Source organism: Plutella xylostella, chromosome 19 (genome assembly GCF_932276165.1).
Source record: "Plutella xylostella chromosome 19, ilPluXylo3.1, whole genome shotgun sequence".
Classification (NCBI taxonomy): Eukaryota; Metazoa; Arthropoda; class Insecta; order Lepidoptera; family Plutellidae; genus Plutella; species Plutella xylostella.
The window spans coordinates 3164634-3189460 of record NC_063999.1 but is presented as its reverse complement, the minus strand read 5'-3'; the positions used below and the strand labels follow the sequence as shown (position 1 = coordinate 3189460).

At 35.9% G+C, this 24827-nt stretch overlaps 1 protein-coding gene across 3 annotated transcripts in view; it reads left to right on the top strand.

The window, feature by feature from the left end:
* The window catches only part of LOC105383672 (receptor-type tyrosine-protein phosphatase kappa), a 128468-nt gene that overhangs the window by 83906 nt on the left and 19735 nt on the right, over positions 1 to 24827 (top strand). For 2 of the 3 annotated variants that reach the window (XM_048627874.1, XM_048627875.1), the window contains one exon: positions 14701 to 14724. The exons of the other annotated variant lie outside the window; for it this stretch is intronic. In XM_048627874.1, the coding sequence (XP_048483831.1) occupies positions 14701 to 14724 (24 nt within the window). The remainder of the gene's footprint in view (positions 1 to 14700; positions 14725 to 24827) is intronic. 3 annotated transcript variants of the gene reach the window in all.

Genomic DNA, 24827 nt, shown 5'->3' with positions numbered 1-24827 from the left:
TCGAAAAACCGATTCGATTCCTTTTCGTGGATTCGCCCAAAGACAATGCTAGAGTAACGTCGTGGACATTACAAATGGCGGACATTTATCTGACTTTCCTTCCAAAACGATCTCGCGAGATACGCGACACTGCGGTGACAAACATAAGAAGTGGAAATATGCAGGAAAGAATTGTTCTTTGTTGAAAAGACAAATGGTTGCCGCCCGCGCGCAGTGTGTTATGTAATGCGCTAGTTATGCTTCAGCTCTTCAAGCAGATTTATGTTGGAATTTTATTATGCTTTGTTACTTTTCTTAATGTTTTTGGCGGTTGTGAAATTTAGGGCTGTGTTCCCATAGCGTTCCCATAGGGCTGCGTAAGACAAACTGTTCAATAGTTACTATTGGCGCGGGTGGCGCTTCAGATTACGTTGAGTACTCGGATATACTAAACGCCGCGCCGCTAACTCAATCGGCGGCAAAAAGTTTGCCTACTGGAGACGCAGCCTTAATGGGTCGTAAATTATTTACCGTGGTATTTAATAAAAGGTTACGTATTCATCGTGAAATGGTAATAAGTATTAATAAATACTGGCAAGAGACTGGAAGATACCACGCAAGTATCGCGGTATCGCGGCAAAACATTTTAAATTGCGAGAATGAAGATGATTTTCGCTTTTAGCTTTTAGCATCCTTGAGGTAAGAGACGGGGGTCCTGTCCTTATTCAAAGCGAAGCCTTCTTAAAGGAAAAGTGGTTTTTACCGTTTTTAATATTAAAATATGTTAGTAAAGGTAAAGCAAGTAGGTATATATTTTATTGAACGTCGATTCAAAGTAAGAGGAAAATATGCTTGCAAATAGCAATACTTGGAAGAAACCATGCACAACTTTGTAAATTGATATTTTGTTGATTTAAAATCTGAACTGCTAGTTGGAACTATCATTTTTACAATAATAATAATATTTCCATACTTTTCCTTTATCTTGAATTTTTTTAAGTAGGTACTTACTTAATTTTGATTCATATAGGTTTATACAGGCTGATAAAAATATTTTTACAGTACATTTTTAACGCAATTGCATTATAGAATCACGTTGTCGATGTCGTGGCGAATACTCGTCTCTCTCGTTATCGGTTCGAGGAACGACGGCTCTCGCTGAATTGTTGCTGCTTTTATTTTTACGATTCCCCGATACGTGGGACATTTAGACCGCAGTGAATATTGGTAATACGTAGATGTAAATTGATTTTTATAACATATACAGAGAGGAACTTTGCCAGTTAGGTACAATATAAAAATACTGAGCTATTTGTAACCGACTTCGAAAAAGGGAGGAGGTCAATTCGTCTGTAGGTATTTTTTTTTTTCTAACTGTATGTCCACCGATATCTTTGCCAGTTATGGACAGATTTTGAGGATTTTTTTTGGATGTATTAGTTTTACCTTATCAGGCTTTAATATTTTGTATAGACTAGCACCAGCTCCTATTTGCATCCAGACTAAATAAACTAAAAACATAATATATTTATATTTTATTAAACCCGACATTTCAATAGTAAATTATTTTTTTGTATAAAATTTTGCAAAATAAGCCAAAAGGTGACGCAACCCTGTATAGTAGGGAGTCGGGGTCACCACGTCCCGCTACGAAGTGGCGGGAAGAAAGTCAATCCTCGGGCGACGCTCGCGATAACGTATTTCGCATCCGTTTCCGCCACTTGACGAACAAAATGGCGCCTTTTATAATGTTAGTACCTTTTCTGTAAAGTATATTATGGATTTTTCATCTGAAAAGTTGGTATTTTAAATAAGAAAATTATAATTATGTATAATGTGTGCCTACAGTGTACATAATTATAATTTTAATTATAAAATTATGAAGAATTATTCGATCTGATACCAAATAATACCTACAATCTAAATATTATGGTTTACTAATCAGTTTTTGAAAGAGAATATTATTACAATTTCATCAACATTAGTGATTCATAGATTAAGTAGGCATCAGTTACAGGATTTATAGCGAATGACCTAAGCATCATGTTAATACTTATAAAAAACAAAGATACTTATACAATTCAAATAAAAATATTAGATTGAAATGTTTTTTATGCAATTGGACGAAAACACGGGATTCATAAAACATAATGGACTTGTTATGCCGATGCCGACTGCATCTGGCTAAATATTGTCACGTTCAGATTGTACCTAATATTTTTTATAGGTTTACCGATATTGAAGTCTCAAAATCTATCTCTAAATCTCTAAGATTTCAATGTTCTCTGTCTGCCTGCTGGAAACTGAGAATAATATGTATTATAATTACTAACTATTAGGTACCAGTACCAGTACCAGGTATCTTCTCCAACGTCTCAAAACAGTAATTATGAATGCTTTTCTTTATAACCTTTCTTCAACCAACCAAAATTGGTTTCTTACCCATAAAGTTACCATTACACAAAATATTACCATAGATCTAAAATTTAGTTTTTTGAACTCACTTCTTCTCTACATCCAGCAATGGACTGCTATAGGCTGATGATCACTTCTTCATCAATCTCATTGGTATTTCCATTTCCACCGAGCATCCTATTTACGTCTCCAATTAAGGAACCGCGGCGCAATCACACTGTCTATTCGCAATCACGGCACCCTCCTCCGTGTGGTTTCACTAACTCACCACGAACAGAGGAAGGTTATTTATAAGTTTGTGTGTCTGTCTCTGAACCAAAACGTTTTTTTTTTTATTCAGTTACTAGCTGTTCCCGTGAGTTTCGCTTCGCCTTAAAAGTATTTCCGTGGGAATTCCGGGATAAAAAGTAGCCTATATTCTTTCTCAGGGTCTTGACCATATGTATACCAAATTTCATTCAAATCCGTTTAGTAGTTTTGGCGTGAAAGAGTAACAGACAGACACAGTTACTTTCGCATTTATAATATTAGTTAGGATTAGGATAGCTTGTTTCATAGTCATAATTCCGAAATTCATTTTGCCGATTGCATTTAGTAGGTATTAATTGTGAAAGCTGGTTTTTCCAATCCCCAGTTAGATGTCATATTTTTGTTTTTTTCTTGTTTTTGATCAATTGGTTGATTATTAGGTATTATTTGGGAATCATATCCAATACCACCCTATTACAAGTTATTGCAATATTAACTTCCCATCCTTTTCAACCTAATAAAGGTGTGTTTTAAACATAACTCATGTACAAAATATTTAAAATTTGGTGTCCATTGCGGCGCACTAAAGGCAAATAGGGGTTGTGGTGAAACAAAACCAGGCAGAAGTTTGACAGCACCGGGCGCTCGACCGCAGCCGTCACTACACATTCTGGGAGAAGAGTAAGAGAAATACGAAATTCCAGACAGCTGTCATACCATTCGTAATTTTAGGAGAACCAGAGAAAGTAGTGGTTATTTAAAACGCTACGACGTACCGTTTCTGTGATGGTAAACTGAGACGTTCATGATAAAGTTCCTACTATATAAAAAAAAAAAACGATGAGACTGGTTTCATTACACGGGAATAATAACAATAACCCAACTGATTACATTCAGTACGTTTCTGATGATTACTATAAATAGATTTAAATAATATTACTTAACGCAATATGATGAAACATTAAACTAAGTACCACCACAAAATTGCACATCCCCGCGAAAAAAACAACGACAAACTACTTTAGGTCGTACCTTTTCGGTACAAAGGACCAACGATCTCGTCTTTTTCTTTTTTAAAACATGTCGCCTTTCCACTCTACTTTAAGCTTCAAAGAAAATACAAAGTAATTTACAGAACTGGCAACACTATGTACGCCTTTGCACATTTTGTGGGGCCACGGAACAAGCAATTTAATTTAATTTAAGTCACAACCCCAACTGTAATAAGGTACTATAACGAGTCTATAATAGAGTCCTGTGACCAAATTTTCCCTTTTAAGCATGTCAGAGCATAACATAAAAGTATGGAATGCAATATTAGATTTTTTTTTATTATGGAAACCAACACAGCACCGCAACACACCGCAGCAATGGGGCCACTCCCTAAATTGACGCTATCTACTTAGGTACAGGTACATTCACTCAATTCAAACAATACTAGGCCTCAGAATGGCTCATGAAAACGTAGACGTCTACGGATTACTTAAGTCGGTAGCACAGTTATATTGTATGACTACGTTAATTATTACCTAAAAATAACTTGTATGGTAGATTAAAATCGCATCACACACAAACCTTTGAAGGCTTATGTGGTGTTGTATATTGTTAAATATGAACCTAAATGTGTTTGTTAATAAATAAATAAATAAAAATAGTTACTAAAATCGCTCGTTTTATGGCTCCACTTTCAATGTATATTCCCTGCCGGTGTCCTCATTTAACGCCTCAGGTTCGAACTGCGCAGTTAATTGTAACTTGTTCCCGCTTGCCGCTTCTCTCCTGGCCTCTCTTGTTAGTGACTGTCCTCGCCCTTGTATACCCTCGAAATTAAAATAATTCATGTGATTGGATGGGATGACCAATTTTTTTTTTCAAGAATTTTTCAATATTATTTAATACGTGATATATTATTTTTTATAGTGGTTCTATTCCGACTGAGCAGTTCTTTTAGCACAGTGGCAAACGCTAGCCTACACCTAGTGTTTGTTGCTGGCATGCTAAGAAAAACATCTAAATATGTGTTAAATTAAAACCTTATGTAGAAAATTTCCAAACAGAGATGTATTCGTTTGGAAACCTTTTCAGGAGCAGCGACTGGGATGCCTTTATCCACATTTGCCGAACCACTGGCTTTTAAATATAACCGTGGCATAGCACTTGCCACTTTTGTCCTATTACTCTGAGGCTGTAACATATGTTTTTACGTAGACGGTTTTGTTAAGCACCGACATAAATGTTGGAAATAATAATGAGTCTTCAACGTCAGAATACTATAGAGTTAAGATTTGTGTGTTTAAAAAATATGTAGGTAAAAAATAAACAGGATCTAAAAAAAGTACAGGTACAGTAAGTCTATAAGGGGTGACTCGAGGGGGTAATAATTGTAAACAACGTTTGTTCCGCGATTTAAAAAAAACTCTGCTTTTTTTAATATCTGTAGAAAATTTATGATCAGGGGACTTTTTTTGTTAATAAATACTTATTGTAACCATTGATACAGTGTACAACCACGAACCTCTCTAAGTATACCTACAAGCTATTATTTATGAAAGGGCTGATAATGATACAGCATCTTACACGAGTCATAATTAATTAGTGAAACCCTTCGGTCAGCGGTGGAGACCACGTAATAAATGATGAACTCCATATAATAAATGAGCCACCAAGAAGAGTGATTTACCCTGTGACTCGGATTTAATTATATATTAATTAATTACGTAATAGAAGTGGATTTCGTTTTCGTTAATTTAGCATATTCATACACTTACATTGTAAACACAATAAGTAAGCTTTCTAAATAAAAAATAAGTAATTTTAACATAAAAAAACAACATCAGACCTAATACTTTTAAATGCTACGGTGCTACGAACGTGCTACGACGCTACGGTGCAGCGTAGCATTTGCTACGATAACAGTGCTACACGTGTGTTATTATTGTTATTTATGCGACAGTATCTGCATAATACATAGGGTAAAACGATACCATATTACTAATATTAGATAGATAGAAATATACCTAGAATAGAATAGAATAGAATATATCTTTATTGAACACCACAAATTAAAACATACAAAGAGAACTTATAAACTAGGAACAATGAACAATAGGCGACCTTATCGCTTAGAGCGATCTCTTACAGGTAACCTTAAACATAAAGAAATAAAAGTAAAGAAAATTTGAGGGCGGTGTACCTACTACCTAACTACTTATAATATAGCTAAATAAACCATACATACTATAGCTACGACCTACATAATAATAATCTTTATTTACACGCCATGAAACATATCTTAAATTTAACTTAATTAAGGAGGAAAGCTATAAGATTACTATGCAAACTAAAGTGTTTCTCACTGACACCTTACGAGGAAGAAAAAAACCGGCCAAGTGCGAGTCGGGCTCGCGCACAAAGGGTTCCGTAGCAGCAAATATAATAAACTTATTATGTCACCTATCTCAAAAACTATAAGAGATACTTTGATCAAACCAAAAATCGTTGAAAGAGTTAATTAGCATGCATCACCTCTATTTTTTTTAGAATTTTATACCCCGTAGTTATAAAAATAGAGGGGGGGGGACATACTTTTTACGACTTTGAGAGCTGATATCTCAAAAACCGTTCACTTTAAGAAAAATGTTTTTTAGAAAACTTTATATCATTTTAAAAGACCTTTCCATTGATACCCCACACGGGTATGTAAATCGAAAAAAAAAATTTCATCCCTCAGTTACATGTATGGGGGGCCCCACCCCCAATTCTTTTTTTTACTATTTAGTGTCATATTTTTGTAGCGGTTTATACAACACATATTCCCATCAAATTTCATCACTGTAGTACTTATAGTTTCCGAGTAAATCGGCTGTGACAGACGGACAGACGGACAGACGGACATGACGAAACTATAAGGGTTCCGTTTTTGCCATTTTGGCTACGGAACCCTAAAAAGGAGGTACGAGTATGTTTTTGCTAAAGTACAAAAACACTATTCAATAACTATATTCAATGAACAATAATTATGTCGGTTAAATGATCAAATCCCTTGATAATTGAAATGCGGTCACGGACCTGGCAACATTAATCACGTATAGTGGCGTATTAAACTACCGAGTAATTGGTCATTACTGGGATGTAAATTCATACCTTAAAGCACGGGTAAATTAATCAAATCTGATTAAATATCAATAGTGCATAAATTATACGTTACTAGCTTGTGCGGCGAGCTTTACTTCGGCTTATACAGGGTGTTGCAAAAAGGGTATACTAAGCCGAAACCTACATGTGCAGCATGTTATATCTAAGCCCAAAACTGAAATCAGAATTTGAAAATTCGCGAAAAAAAAAATTCATTTTCCATAGAAACTTTGTTGGTCACGTGACTTTTACTATGGAAATTTTTTTTTTTTTTTCGCGAATTTCCAATTTCAGATTTCAGTTTCGGGCTTAGATATAACATGCTGCACATGTAGGTTTCGGCTTAGTATACCAATTTTGCAACACCCTGTATAGTTTTTAGTAAATTGTAGTTTTCTATGTGTTGATCCTGGATGCCGCTCCCATTAAAGAGTAATAAACATTGACAAACACACTAACTAACTAACTTTCTTCTCCTTTATAATATTAGTTTGATTAGGTTAAGAGGATACTATTATTATTATGGTCAAAAAAAATCTATCTATATGCTGAACTATTATAATTTAAGCTGTAACGTGGAAATTGGACCGCTAATGATAAAAAGAGCTCATGAAATTCGTGAATTAAAAAAATACCTACCCATTTTGAAATGATATTTACAGTCCGTGTTGTCCTATGTATTTGCTTAATAGCTTCACATAACCTCTTATTAACAATTATGTATGTAAACAAACAAAAAGGTCACTAGAATACTGAGATTTTATTGGAAAAGTTTGACCGCCTACGTTAAGGGCTTACGGTTACGTCAGTGTCCGCACGATATTATACAACTTAAGCCTCGAATTCACTAGGGCACAAGTTCTGAGACTGTTACAGAACATCTACGGTGCGTGTTCTCAGAACATTTTGGTAACATGTCGTGATACAGAAGTCGCGCACGCGTCCACACTCTGCAACAGCGGTCGCTAGACCTAGTAAAAAAAATATACTCTATGCGCTAGACTGATGTCGCAGGAAGTTCTGTCTCGCGAGCCAAAACACGGAACCTGTTCTGCGACACGTAGATGTCGCTGTATAGTCGCGTGCGACGTCGCAGAACAGAGCGCGACGTCGCGGCGACACGTAGACGACATGTGCCTATACTCTAATTTTTAATTCCACGGAATTCTGACGTTTCATTAGTGATACCATTAAAAAAGCTCTTCACCGAAAAAAGAAAAAAAATGGATCGATTTCAGGGCAATATTTTTTTAAATGTTTTCATACAAAAAGATAAATCTAAATATTTACTTGCTCAAGTGAAGTAGGTAATACAAAAATAACAAATATTTCAATACTAGCTGTTACCACGAGCTTCGCTTCACCTTCATTAGTTTTCCCGTGGGAATTCCGCGATAAAAAGCTTAAAGTGTTAATCCAGGGTGTCAGCTAACTCCATTCCAAATTTCATTAAAATCGGTTCAGTCGTTTTGACGTGAAGAAGTAACAAAGATACACACATACATACATACATACACACATACGCACAAACTTTCGCGTTTATAATATTAAGTAAAATCACGACCATTGTATCGAATTAATTTTAATTACTTTATTTTATTCTTTAGCATGGCATCACTTGCTACTAAATTCAGGGATAACAAACCTTTTTAATAGATTTCAAATAAAAGATTCTCAATTCGGTAAGTACATAATAATATGTTCGGTATGTATGTAAGATTATTGGAACTGCACCATATTCACATATGTCAATCCAAGCCTAATAAACAAATATGTTTTTTTTTATTGTATAATAAGTATGTTTATAATATATGTTTGTTGGTATGTATGTTTGTCCACGAATATCTCGGAAACGATTGATCCGATTGTTACAATTCTTTTTTAGGGTTCCGTACCTCAAAAGGAAAAAAGGAACCCTTATTGTTGTCCGTCTGTCTGTCACCACCCTATTTCTCAGAAACGGTTAAAGCTATCAAGCTAATATTTCGTATAGATGTACATAATAATGAAATTAACAGGAAAAATATCTCAGGTAAGTAGACTTGTACGGAACCCTCAGTGCGCGAGTCCAACTGGCACTTGGCCGGTTTCTTATTCTTGACCTTTCGCGTTGTGATCGTTTGTTGATTTTTATAAACGTTATGGAGCCACAACCTGGCCCTTCCCGGGAAGCAGCCCCATCTGAAAGTGCACAAGAGTCAGACTTTCTCTCTCCCAGAAAGAATCGTCCTCGTGGTTCTTTTGCGCCTAACGTAAAGACCCTCATTCTAAATATTTAAAAATATAATATAGAAAATTGACCGGATACAACTGATGCTTAGACTCATATTGAAAAAAGTACCCAGCCAAAAAAGGTTTGTGATCTCTGACATGTCAAAAATGTATAACTGTCAGAATTCCGCGGGATTACTAATTAGACTTTAGACAGGTTCTGCGACTATTTGTCGCCTAGTGAATACGAGGCTTTATATACAAAATAATCATTTATACGTTTATATTTATGTATCGCATTTAAATAATGAAATGGTATGTATATTTTTGTCTCTCACCGAAAAGCTCTTAAAATTTTGTCATACCTTTTATACTTTAATATTATGTCTATTATTTTTGTCCATTTTTATATTTTTATGTCCATTTGAGACATCCACACAACAAGACTTCCCCAGCTTACTACCCCATTCCATCATTAGACCGCTATAGTAACTTCTATGACCCTTGTGGTGTGACGAGCCCACATAATGTCTTAGAAAATTAACACCTATTCTTACGACAGTAGAGTTGCTAGGGTTGTACGTCTAGTGGCAAGAGGCGCATAATCGTAAATAGAGAGAGTATGTTTCCATCGCAAGGGTCTAATTAAGTCTTAAGACCGGCCTTGTGTGGCAGCTTGACTGTGTAATAACAATGACATACACATTAAGACGACCGGATGTCGTAGTGGTTAGTGACCCTGAAAACTGAGCCGAAGGTCCCTGGTTCGATTCCCGACTGGGGCAGATATTTGTTTAAGCACAGATATTTGTTCTCGAGTCTTGGATGTGCCCGTAAAATGGAAATAGGCCCGCCCCCTATTACATTGGGACTAATATAACACTGGGCAAAAGTGGGTGCAGCAAGCTCAGTAATCTCTGTTTCCAAATAGCCGTATTTTTTACTTATGTCGGTACTAAAGCTGACATCCTCACCAGATTCCGAATGTAAACCTGTCATAGTAAATTTATTTGTGACTTTGATGTTTGGAAAACTAGTGGATAAAATATATAAGGTATTTTCCAGTTTAAACACGAAAACTTTACTGAGTAGAAGATTTTAAAAAAACTCCTTAATATTATACACAAGAAAATAAAAAAATGTGAAGAGAAAGTACTTACTTATTATTGTCTAGACTCTAGACGAAGATACTTATGATAATAATAAAAAAGAAACAACACATCAAAGACTGCTGTACAAGCAGGTACAGAGTCAGCCCGGTCTGACCGTCTAATACAGACATAGCCCCAACAACCCTTAGAAGTGGGCTCATTTCATTAAAATGTTTCGTGGTCAAATTCCCCACTTTATATTCTTTCGCGGGCAAAGGTCCTTTATTATGTGAGAATACGAGAATGCCTAATTGAAATTCTTCGCGCTGTCTTTTACTGATGTAATTTTATTTGCCTCGTGTTTTTAATTAAGTTGCCACTCGCACGTAATTATTTTAATGGTATGCGGCTAACGGACGGTATGTTTTGTTTTTAATCATTTAACATTTTGCTGAGTAGATATTACACAAATTGTATGCAAAAGGGTCAAACTTTGTTTTCTAAAATAAGCCTTTGTAACTGGTAAATCATGTAGTAGATGAGGCCTTTTTAACTACTTCAGTGAAGCCACTTATAGACAATAATTTATAGCATCAAAATATTGATTTGTAACAACTATTTATGAAATCTACACATTCATTTATTATTAGTAGTAGTAGTCTACTTTTAAAAGCGACTCAAAGCTCCCGCGGAAAACATTGTACAAGGGCAACCACATAAAAAGTTTTATGATATTTGAAAGATTTATAAATACGGCATTTGACAGTGCTAAATATCTTTGTGACTGGTCTAAGTTTTTGCGGTAAGGCTAGTTCTCCCCTAATCAAGGGAGCTAGTGTTAGAAGCAAATTAAGCAACGATTCTCCATCAGAACTCCAGCAAAACTCTATCCGCTATCCGCAGCTCCTCGCATTTGCATCGCAAACTTCAGCCACTAACTACAAAGCTATTCTGTGTTGCGTACTTATTCTGAGAGCCATACGAGGTGAATGCAAAGTTTAACGAGTATGTTTTGAAGCGTTCTTATATGCATAAACTAATCTAGGGGTTCCGAGGGTTTTCTTGTTCTTCTTCGGCTTACAGAGTAATAAATTTGAAATCTGCAACAATCTCAACATACCTGCTTACTTTTATGTAAGGAACATAATTACTTCTATATGGTGGTGATGATGATTATATGACAATAGCTGATGGCTTAAGTAATAACACTATTTGCATTGCCACAGACCTATTGTCCCCCTTCCCTTTATGTTTAGTTTTTAAGTTTCCTAAAAAAAACTGATACATAAGTACCTACGTAACATACGAAAATTAATCAACATAAAACATAACAATAAAATCTTAACACAGATGTACATAGAACAGCAACAATTGAAAAAACAAAGCTAATATACTTTCACCCGAATTTTAAGTATCAAATAAACAGAGATAATGCCATCACTCGTTAAAAATATAAAGCAGCACAGTTAAACTTTCTAAAGAGCAATTTCCCCAACAATTCAAGGCACTTGCTTATAATTTGCTTACAAAAGGGTGTATTGTGTGCTTTGCCTGACTTCAGTAAGAAGAAGTGTGGGAGGGAGATACAACATAAAAATCATTACAGTCCGACATCGCTATTTTACAACCGAATCAAGTGATTCAAGTGCCAACACCGAAAACAGTTAATAAGAGAAACAACAATTTATTCTCTGTAATTTCTGACGCTGACAATAGATAGATAGCCAGTCAACTAAAGCTGGCACGTTCACAGTACGTAGAACTTGCAAACGATTGCGTTAGGTCTGTTCTCCGTCGCGGTATTTCACAGACGAAGTCTCTTTTGTAGGAAGCCATGAATATTTCAGTCTTGCTGAAACAAATCCAAGCACCTTTGTTCGCTGGAAAAGACTGACTAGAAACACACGGTTGTATTTAGGCAGCATGCGTGATTATTCACATTTGAAGGCGATTTTATTAAAATGGTGGGTCCCTGATCTCTGACTCATCCAATCTTACTCAACGATAAAACATAATTTTACCGTCTATTACGCTACGCAATATTTAGCGATCTACCCACCCTTTACTAAGCCACCCATGTGATTTCTACAACCACGCATTACATTACACAGTGCACACGCAAACTCGTTTTGCTGGCTAAACATAACAAGCAGTGTAAATCATCCAATGCGATGTGTGCAGTTGTGCCCAACCACTTGTTGCTACGCAACGGTAGGTCGGTCGGCGCACGCGTAAAGACAGACTACGTGGTCAATTTTAATGAGATCCCTCGCATCCCTTCTGATTTACCCTCGTCCGTCTGTTTTCATTAGCGTCTCGCGGGCGGGTGGAGGTCAAGTGTAGCTGGTACGTAGTTGCGTTGTTTTCGTCGTATATTAGCGACCTTCTTCGCATGCCGATCGGGATTGCACCCGTGCCTGTAAACACAAACTTATACAGTATAAGTTTGTGTCTACAGGCTATTCCAGGAGGAATAATCGTTAGGTATTCCTGGCCTACATTTGGAAACCAAAAGGGCAGTTTTTTTGCCAAGAAGTCCCTTTTTTAATCATCAAGTTTGATAGAACTACTTAATTACTATGATTATGATTAAAAGCGGTTTGAACGCTTTAAAAGCTTTATACTTAGTAGTTATATGGTTTAAAGACAGCTACAGTATATTTCTTCCGAACTGAACCTAATTTCACAGCCATGAACGGTTCAACTTATAGAGATATCTATTACAGAAGTAAATAAACCTATCTCTTACCACCGGAAAAGCTTATTTTTTTCTGTATAAACTATCGCAATAACTCCCTGAGCACGTCAAACCTCTTTGTTTACAATATACGACCTCGTTTCTCACTCGTGACAGGAAAACGCACAGGAAGTAGAGAGGCGCCAAGGAGGCGCGACACCCGACATTGAGGAAAAACTTTCAAGGACTAAATATTAATGACAACCTCCTTGGAGAGCGGCTGAGTTGGCAACACAGATTTTAGACCCAATTTCCGTACTTTAGAAATAAATTACCTTCTGAAAGTTAAGGTTTATAATACCTAATATAATAATATTTATCAATACAATACTACTCCATTTTAGCATTACCAAAGAGACATATTTTACTGTACCCTTTCAAAATACAACAGTAACATAAAGTACATTTAACAATAATTGCAGGCCTTGTTTTTTATTATGTTACGAGAATTTCGTCCGCATTCTCTAATTGAATATGCTCCAATTAGACTGAAATTGTATTGCAACTGACTGTTTTTTCTCCTTGTTCCATGTAATTGGTGCTGATTCGACAAAAAGGTAAGTTGTTTAGTTGATATAAAACGAGAAGACATCTTAATGGAGTTGGGTATTTTTGCTGTCTCAAAGAAAATGTAGTTTCACAATTTTAACTCTACAAGCTCTTCTGTCGTCAACCGAAAATGGACTCAAAAGTAATGTAGATATCTTCCCTAAATGAAATTGCATGACGAATTTCTTAGAGTCTGTTTTCAAGTGACCTGCGGTAGCAGTCTTATAAATCTCTGTTCTATGTCTACTTTCTACTTACTATAATCTCTTCTTCTATAATTACTTAATTTCTGTTTGTCTCTTTTTACTTCTTAGAAAACTGTTTTCTGAACTTTAGAAATAGCGCTGTAATTTAGGAATCATAAGTTCTGATTTGATAAAACAAAATTATCGCTGAATTTACCGAGATTTATCAAACGGTGACATCAAATACCAAGACAATAATTTGACAACACTTCATACTCGTAATGACGATGATAAGTGTCCTATTTTCATGTCGTTCGTGATAGTTTCGTTTTATTAAACTAAGGGTGACATGCACCAAAGTGTTAAATCTAGATTTAGTGTCTAATGTCGATTTAAGAAGTCCATATAAATTTATGGCATAAATTGAGATTTACAATACACAATACAATACAAAACACTTTATTTGCACCAAGAACAAAAATTACAAAAAAACAAAACTTAAAAATAAAACAGTACAAAAAGGCGGCCTTATTGCTTATAGCAATCTCTACCAGACAACCTTTGGATGGAAGAGAGTAAGTCTATATGATTGTGAGCACTAAATCTAAATTCAACATGTTAAAGGTTTAGACTTAGATGAATTAGTAAGTATTAGCAGATAAGACAGATCGTTTATGTGATGAATGGTCCCAAATAACATTTTTGTCCTGCTATATTCAAAATATTAATTGCAGTCGCATTTTCTTACATGAAGTTAGTAAAAAAGTTTATTCAATTGTAGTACCTACTTACATATAAAAGACTGGGTTGGGAAGGACTGGAAAATAATATAGCCTCTCCTATATTATAGATATCAGTTTATGATATAGCCTTGCAGTCATTTTAAAAATCTTTTGGATGTATGTAGGTAGGTACTTACTGTTTGACTTTGATTATCCCCGCATCTGCCCAATCCCATCATAACACCCCTACAAACTCTATCAAACTAGATCACAGCATATCATCAAAATAGAAATATACACGTACAATACGTATAATTATGTAAAGGGAGTATTCATTTCATTTTTAAATTTAAGAATAGCATTTTAAAGGGCCCGTTCATTTCAAAAGCTTTTCATAAAGTAATTGCTCATAATTATTTATATTTCAGATAAAGTGACGTTTAGACCAGAGAGTAAGTTTACGAGGTGTTGTGCAACCGATTTCATTACGTGTTTAGACAATTTAGAGCAGCTTTCTTTAGCAAATTTCGCAGTCAGTGACCTTTCAGTTTAAGTAAGTACTTATAACTATTTATACACGCTGTTAAATAAGGGGCTATACCAACTTACATAATATGTTGTACAACTTTAAATAACCTTGAAAAATGTGCTTTCCTTTGAAACTTGAAAACGAGACTTTTCACTATAGAACGTTTTTCACCGAATTTTCAAAAAGTTGTTTTACACCCAGTTGAGGACCTCTTTTTGATTTTGCAACAGCCTGTACTTTTTCTTCATAATACGACATTTAATATTACGAACTAAGTATTAGGTGTAAAGTTGGTATTTTGATCAATTTCCGTAAAATCAGATCTTTACACTCTAGCTGGTTGTTCACTGGCTGCGATGTAGGAACGTTTCGAGAAATAGCTTTCAAACGCTAGAACAGACTAATGCTTTGCGTTGCCTTCGTAGTATCAATTTCCGTATACATAGAGCGGATAATGGAGAAATGCAGTAGTGGAGGCACGGGCTCGATAGCGACATAGATAGAACATTACCGTCCAATCTATGTATCAATATCTATCCTACGATTTTCGATAGAAACCCGCTAGATGAGAAAGACAATGGAGTGTTGTTTTGGCTATTGGGAGATACTATGCAATGGCTAGTAGTGGATAGTTGTTTACTAATTTTACTAGTAGTAGTCTACTGCTGGACCTGAGCCTGTCCGAAGGAGCAATACACTGTCCTCGGCTTTCGGCTTTCCTGAGATGCTACCGTCTACCTGGCTAAGCTGATCGGTTCAGCAAGAACAAAGGCGTCCCAAGCTACGCTTCCCTACTTGCGGTCTCCACTTGAGAATTTTTTTACCTACACATCGTAGGTTCTTCGGCATACATGCACGAACTACTGACACTTCAGTTTGCAATTGGCTAAATGATGATGTTGATCGTTAATTCGTTACCAATTTAAACTTACTATAGGCACCTAGTTACTAACTGCTGAACCGGACTCATCCTCACTGCTTTGCTACAATGTAACGTATGGCGAAGCTATACGGTTGAAGTTAGTTTGAGCGGCGTTAGTTTACAGCGCGGTCACAGGTCAGCCCGAACTGTAACCTCCGGGGAGCAAGTTACATCTCACGCCGTTACGTGCAACTGCTAAATAAATGTAGTTTTGTGCACAGTTTTACAATGTTACAAAACCACTGTGTTGTTGTTTATTCGCTCTTAAATTGAAAAGTTTTTTAGGGTTACCACTACATACCTTCGTGAATTTAAAAATAAACTTAAGTAAATTGTAGTAGTTAACAAAATCTTCTTTAAAAAAAATAGTCTTGCCGAGTTTCTGAAATCTACATAAATCCGCGCTTGGCAGACCCATTAAATATTAAATATCGTTCAAAACGTGTATATAAATCATTTTGAACGATTTGAAAAAAAAACAGAGCAGCTAACAAATATTTACAAATTCGGAGATTTGATCCCATAGCCCATAGCAGACTGTAAAAGCGCCGCAACCGGCTCGAATCTCAATGACACCTCTAGTTTACGGCCCTCAGCAATGAATGGCTCTATTTACCAAAAGAGATTTTGCATACTTAAACAGGTACGTGAAAAGCCGTACGAGAGGAACAGCCTACAGCCTACAGGCTATGTATATTGCTGGATTTCTGGAACTGCGCGCCGATGTGTACCAGCCTTTATGTTCCTCCGTCGCGACGCGACGTCGCCGACGAAACGTCAATGAACAATGCAAAAGAGCCTTTAGGAAATGATATTCACGGCCATAGAACAACGCGGACTCGGGTTCACTGCAGAAATATAAATCAGGGGTCGTAATTGAGGGGTTAAATTTATAAGAGCTAATGTCTACGCCACGCCGTAAAATATGGCTGATCCAGTAACATTAGCTCAAATTTCTCCGTAGTCGGTTAGATCGTAACCAGGGAAAGGTTGATCAATTATATGTCATCTCCATATTAAATTCTTGACAGATGTGTCAAAAGTCAACCACTACTCCCTGGTTATGCTCTAACCCACTATGGCGAAATTAGCACTTAGCCTTAAGATATAAGAGTACTACGAAGGCAACAAGCGTTACGGCTGAACAGCTTTTAATTTTAACATTGCCGCAGCAATCGCCACCGCCAATGATAAAAAATAGGGAAGACCTACTAGATTTTTATACTTATATTCTAAGCGACATCTGATTTTCTTATAGTTATATATTAAAAATAAACATATAGATAGATAGCATATAGGATTATATATTTGTACGTTAAGTTAAGTATATATTTGTACTCGTCATAGTCACATGTACTTTACACCATACCATACCATGTTGCGTGGGGTTTAAATAGGTAGAAAAACATTTAAATGGGTCGCACTACTAGTCGTAATTTATTTTTTACTGTACATAATTATAATATATAATACATACATATTATGTAACTATTGGCGGTGGATTATTTAGAGCACAATTAATTTAGCTAGCTGCTAATTTATATACTTGATGTGATAATTAACAAAGAACTCGAGTCTTCATGTTTTCAAAATTTGCGTAGTGAATGTCGGCCTGAATCTTATGAGTACAATTGTTATGAAAATTGGATTACTTACATGAAACTTTATTATTACGGATTGTAAGTATAATATTATGTTTTTGATAATAATATTATGTTTTTCGTCATGATCATAAGATTCCCGTTGACATTATTATAGTCGTTTAAAAGTGTTAACCGCTTTGGGCTTTGTTAGACTAGGTATTGTGATTTAAATATGTTTTTAGGTTTTATGTAGCTGCTATTAATATAGTTATATTGGCAAAATTCCAATTAGGCACATTTTTGTAGAGAAAATTTGCATTAGAGTATACCAGTATTGCTGCATGAGTGTTTTACGAATGGTACTTTTTTTGATTCCCAGTTCATAACTTAGTAATTAGAATTATTATTCATAAAATGTAATCATCATGATTATTATACTTTCATTAATATACCTTTGATATCAAATTTAGTAGTAACTGATTATAGTATGTATTTTAGAATCAAATCGACGGGAAAAAGGCAAAAATTACTAAGCAATAATTTTTTTCGTTAACTAGTTTTATACTTTAAGTCGAATAAAGTTTAAGTAGTAAATTATGTAAGTATATGTATTATTGTGATAGTATGTAATTGTAAGCGGATATATTAAGACTATAGAAATTTACAATAACTGAAAAAAAATTAATAATATTATGTTTAAACCAACGACGGCGGCGGCCATTTTTTATTAAATATAGCAAAACCATACCAGATACCTACGTAAACATAATATTGAAAAAGGTTGTATTTGTCGCAGGCAATTTGTAAAATCTCGCCGTTTACATACGGCGTCGTCAGTTTACAAACGCTCGCTGTTTTATAATTTGCCGAAGGCATATTGATAACTCGCTCAATCGTTCGATTTCGATGTTAATTGAAGTTTTAGGGTGACCATGATAAAACACTGTTTGAACTTTGAACAAATGGAAAATCTGACTTTAATTTCAGGATTTCAAGACTTTTTACTTTTGTTTTCTAGAGTAGGTACCTACTACATAAGTTTAAATATTTTATTAAAAGATACATTTTAATAAAAAACGTATAGTCATTTACACAGAACAATAAAACTAAGCATTTCCAGATAAATACAAACACTGGTGCTCGAATGCATTAAACTTAGGAAAGCGCTAAACCCTTATCAAACAATTTATGAAGCTCTAAATTAATATCCTGCATGTGTCCTCCGTACACCGGGATCTATGGATAACCTAGTAGTTTTAGGTGCGGGATAACCTCAAAAACTTTGTCGTTTGTCTATGTCTTGTAAATGACTTTAAAGTAAAAATATTTGGTGAATATGCTTCTACACTCGTAATATTAGCACTGTTTTGAGTATTTATTGAGTCACAGAACCACTACTTGACGCCATTTTTGTTGTCGTGATCAACAGCGCCGCGCGTGATAAGAACCAGAACTAAATTCTTCAATTTGCCGCGGCATTATGTAAACGGCGTATGGATTGTCAATGAAATGTTTTGGCATATTATAAAATGACACGGCAATTTACATTTATCTTCGGCATATTACAAAACAGCGAGCGTTTGTAAACTGCCGAAGCCGTATGTAAACGGCGAGATCTTACAAAATGCCTGCGACATATTCATCAAATCACAAGTAGGTTTAATGATTATGTAGGTAATCGAAGTAGATAACAACAACCAACCTAATAACGTATGTTTATGTATCACATAAAAAGCATGATTTTTAAATAAATAAAATCCATAAGCTTGCTAAGTAAACAAATAATCTTTAATATAAGATTATTATTATTAAATTCTTTATTGCACTAAATAAATTGGTACAAAGGCGAACTTAATGCTAGCAGCATTTTCTACCATTTAACCTTTGGTGATGTTGAAAAAGTGATTGGTAGTGCTTACGATAGAAGATGGTCTAAATTGAGTACCTAACCAAAATATTAATATAACTAGAAGATAATAAGATAACAACCAACCTAATAACGTATGTTTATGTATCAAATAAAAAAGCTTGATTTTTAAATAAATAAAATCTATAAGCTTGCTAAGTAAACAAATAATCTTTACTAAGTAATTAATTATGCATTCAAGCTGCGAAGTATTCAAATATCTGTCTGCTTTAAGTTATTTTATTGCAATGTTTAAGTTCACAATCTCAACTTTAAATTCAAATAAGATTTTACGTTGAATAGAGTCATTTACGATATCAAAGCTACTTTTAAGTACTTTAATTATTTGGATGAGGGATTAATCTACACAGCACTAAGCCTGAATAAACTTTAATGGATTTTGGCCAAATAATAACAAATAAACAGCGTAAACTTTGGAAGTGTAAAGAATTCGTACAATATCAAAGAGTTTCTTTAAACGCAAATCTTTACTGGAACGAGCCAAAGATAACAAACGAATATAATTCAATGATTTCCGTCGGAAACTTTATGGGGATTGACAAGTTTAATTCTACTTTCCTGTACTTCCCTTCGGAGCTTTCGCTTTGATTCGTACTTCCAGTATCAAGCACAAGTTAAACTCGTGTAACTTGATAACTACCTAAAGTATGGGTACTATAAACAGTCAAAATCATGTATAGGTACAATGAAATTACACAGAAAAGTCTGCAAGCCTGAACAAATTTTGAGCTACAAATTGGAGAATGGACGACCGAATGGCGTAGTGGTTAGTGACCCTGACTACTGAGCCGATGGTCCCGGGTTCGATTCCCGGCTGGGGCAGATATTTGTTTAAATACAGATATTTGTTCTCGGGTCTTGTATGTGCCCGTAAATAGGCAATAGGCCCGCCCCCTATTACATTGGGACTAACATAACACTGGCGAAAAGTGGGTGCAGCAATGCACCTCTGCCTACCCTGCAAGAGAGTACGTACATTAGTACAAGGTTATATTATTGGAGAATAATAAATAATAATAAATAAATAATAAATATGTGGGGACATCTCACACACGGCCATCCGACGCCAAGCTAGGCAGAACCTGTGAATTTCCGACAAGTGCCATTTTCGACGGTTCGACGAGTTCCCGAGTCGGTCTGTGCTACTCCCTTGTCTACTAGTGCACCGTGATGACATTGGAACTCAACTCTAATATCTACAATTCTACATGTTCCAAAATCCAAAAACTTTCCAAAAAAAATCATCCTAATTATATAAATTTTTCGATAACTTAAGACACAACTAATGTACGGTCGCCTGTGCCTAAAAGTATACAGGCGGAACTTTTAAAATAGCGATCTCAAGCTCACATGCTGCACATCCACATAAACACCACTGCTACACACATCACACACAACACGTCCCCGGATTTATAACAGATGTAGCTGGTCCCTTCATCATCAGGCATCTTCCCCTGTTTGCACACCGCCTGTATAATTTTAGGCGAAGGCGACCGCACGTACTTCCGTTGCCTTCATGGCTTGTTACGAGTACCTCGCGCTTCTTCCATCGCTGATTAAATAACAATAAAGCATACAGAACCTTTCAGCACAGTATGTTTGAAGTTCAAACATACTGTGCTGAAAGGTTGCACGTAGAGTGTGTTCAAACTTTGAACACACTCTACGTTCACAAAACAAGCAATTTTCCCGCACGCCGAATCACTTGTCTCGTGTTTGCCCGAGCACTACACCGCGCCGGATGCCGGGCCACTGGGCGACGCCAACGCGAGGGTAACTCGGGTTGTGAAGTGTTACTGATTCTGACACTGAGCAGCAATTACAGGGTAAGCCATACGTGGTGGAAATTTAACAGTGAACCGGCAGCGGCAAGCCATATATGTATCCAAGGGGATCCTTTTTTTTCGAAGTCTACAAAAAACTGAATTAATTCAGGGCCTCAAATCAAAACTTAGACTTTTGATGGCAATATAGGGCGCTGCACTGTTTATCAAACTCACAATCGATCGCATCAGTGCCGCTAAGGTGGCGGGAATTCGCCCGCATGTCACTGGCTTCACGAAGATCCGTTGAAGTTCGCCGGTGTTGGCTCGCAGCCAACCCCGTGTCAAACTATGCGAGGCACCAGGTAACATTGTCATCACTTAATTACCACTTGTCCCCTGCGAGCTTATTTGCCTAATAATATACTTACTCGTAACTTAGTTTAGTCTTTTAATTTTGTCTAGTTATTATGTATTTGACTATGGACTAGTTAACAAGTATATTGTTTTATCCCTTGCTTGCTCTTGATGAGGCGAACCACGTAGGAACCCATGTTCTCAATATTATTACCGGAAAACTGTCAAATCAAAGCTGCAACGTGTCGGAAGTTCCCGCCATTCCACCATGATGGCTTCGCCGTTTTGTCCTAGTTGCAGCCAGCGACATCTGTCCCCCGGCGCGACGCGACTGCCATCAAGTTAGGATTCCATTTTCAAATTCAAAATTGTCAAGCGCAGCATTGGGAAAATGTATTTGATTCAAATGTGATACATCGGTCACGTCCTACGAGACTGTTTTCCATTATATTAGGTTCAGATTTCCTGGAATTTGCATCATGAGATGCTGCTGATACGCGCTCTGCGCCTCTACAAGTCTGCGCCGATAGATGAAAGAGCCGCCGGGAACGATGAAACAAACGCTGGATTTCTCGAACGCCGAGTAACTCAATCTAGATCCTCTTTTGTTTCTCGATCCGATAGCGTCCAGTCTTTATTACATTTTAATGGACTCCCCGATCCGAACAAAACACAGCTACACATAACAAAGTAGCTTAAGATTCTTGTTATCTAATACTTGTCTGAGTTGTCTATCAGCGTTTCCGTTGAAAGGTTTCTAAGTTGAAGTGGATGCCTCCCATATCTTGGCAGCATGAAGTTTGTTTGCCCAATTAGTGGAGTCTCTGAAGTGGGTCGAAGCTCACAAAATGGCGGATAGCGGGCCTCATCAGTATGGTGACGTCATGTCCGTGTGGACGAGGTGTCTTGTATTGGCTGAGCAACTAAGCTTGATGCTGTGTGTATTATGCTAATTCAAGGAGACAGACAGGGCACACCTACCCTAAGGAACGCTGTTTTGACTTAGCAATGAAGTTATCTTTGCTTACCTAAATTATATCACACTATCTAGTAAATGAATAAAGTACTTAACTTTGAATTATAATTATGAATTTAGTAAGAATAGATATAGTACTCTTTATTTGTACAACAAGAAATGATTAACAATTTTACATAGACACTTAACTAGGATACAAAAGGCGGTCTTATCGCTTATAGCGATCTCTTCCAGACAACCTTTGGATGGATGGACTAGAGATATAAAAGGGGTACAGTGTACTTACTCAAGGAATATAGTATAATTTAAGTTATTATTATCTAACTACACACTAAATATAAGCAAAAAATAAATAAAAAATACACACAAGTACATACGCCTACTACATATTATATTGATATATTGGCCGGATAACTTTTTTTTATTAGACACTGCCTTGCCTACTTATTTCGCCTAAAATACTTTAGGTCTAAGCAGATAGCACTGTGACAACTAGACTAAATAGATAAAAGAACAAAGTTATTAAGTATAAGAGTTAAATGTACGGAACCCAAAAATTTCTCATGAACTGGATCTGTGGGGCAATACCGCTGCGTGGCAACTGGCCGTATTCCAATTCGGAACTACGGAGTAAGTAACTATAATTTGGCTCGCGGCTGACAAATAAAAGATATCAAATGGAAAAGTACCAGTTTAGTGCGACTTTAGCCATGCTTATGCGTCAATGGCCCGGGAGGCTGGCTAGGCTGGGTTCAACCGGGTAGGTACTTGCCAGAATAATTAAATAAGTTACGATTTAATTGATTGTCACCTCCGCCTGTAATTATATAATTTATTATACTTACGCATAATTTTAATAACTGTTCTAATAATGAAAGTTGTTTAAGCTGCTGGTGTTCCAGTTTAAATTAATAAATATATAGGTATTCCTGTAACGGTGTAACCTATAGAAGACGACAATGAGAAATAACTCTCAAAACCAAAAAAGAAACAGAAATAAGAATTAAGTATATATTTTTCTATTACTTCCTCGCAATATTAAAATGACTGGTAATATAAAAGAGGAAATATTAATTTCAGAATTTCCAACGAGACACCTTATGAAAACATTCTCAGAAAACCTTGTAATTATTCTGATATTACTGAAAGTGTGTAATTTATCAGCGCCGTGTCTGTAGGTAAGTACGTATAAATTAAATTAATAGGTATTTTTCCAATAATATTCCTTGCTTTATGTTTCTTTCGTTGGAAACAGCCACCTCTGTAATCGGATCGGAACAGAGAGGTTGTAGTTAAAATGCATATGTATAGGTGTGACGTATGTGTATCTGATTTTAATATGATTAACTACTTATTACTGAATGTTACACCGTATGTTTTTAAAATGGATAAGTATATCGATTTCTTTGCGAGTTATTTATATATACGCGCTTATGTGAATATTTTTCCTATATGGGGATTAAAAGTTCGGTTATTTTTAATCATGCAGTAGGGAATTTTTACGATTAAATTATTTCAACTTTATACTGTGCGATAAAATTTCTTCCTGAAAGGTAAAGGTATTCTATAAGCATTGCCTACGTACAGGCACTCGAAACTACTTCACTACTACGCTTTCAGTAACTTTACATCAGTGACCTGGTTTCTGAGGCCATTGACCTAAGCCTCATAGGGTTTCCTTGGAGGTGTCTCTCCAATTCTGGGAAGTATGCTCGAAGCTGTACGAGCTTTGAACAACTCATTTCACTTTTTATATACTTACTTGCCTTTTGTTCAAAATACTTAACTGTTGTTGAGTTAACAATGTTAAGTAATAAAGTTAAGTTCGTTAGTTACTCTGTATCTGGTATGGTTTTGAAGGTTAGATTTGTATCATATAATTATGTAGTTAATGAGAGTATTTTTATGCTAGTAAGTAGCGCAGTAGATTGGATGCTGTATATTCCTAATATTAGTTGTTAGCTGTTAGTGATCAGAAGTTAACAATAAAACATTTAGTTTTTTTGTAAGTCTGTAGTTATAGATATATGTCTACATACTGTACGGCTTGAAAACACGGAAATGTGGGTCGTAATAGTAGAAAAAATATGAAGATCATAAAATATCACATTACATTGGGCCCTAAGCGATTTACAGCGGCGGGTCCCGACGTGACCGAATATCGGCTTACTCACATATCTACTAAATTGGAGCACGCACGCTACGATTGACTAACAGTGTATTTATCGGTGTACTTAGGCGGGGTTTAGACTGGATATAAAAATTGCAGAAGTCAACCTTTGCATGTCAATATTATGTTATGAAAATCTTGCAGAAGCACGCTTGCCATAACTATGTAGGAACAGTTGTACACTCTTACGCATATCGACTTTTACGGTTTTTATTGCTAGTCTTAATCCCGCTTTAGGATAATACAATTTTGTAAAACCGCTGAACACACCACTTATTGCTTGTGACACGAAAATCATACATAAATAATCGGAATTACGCAAAAGGTG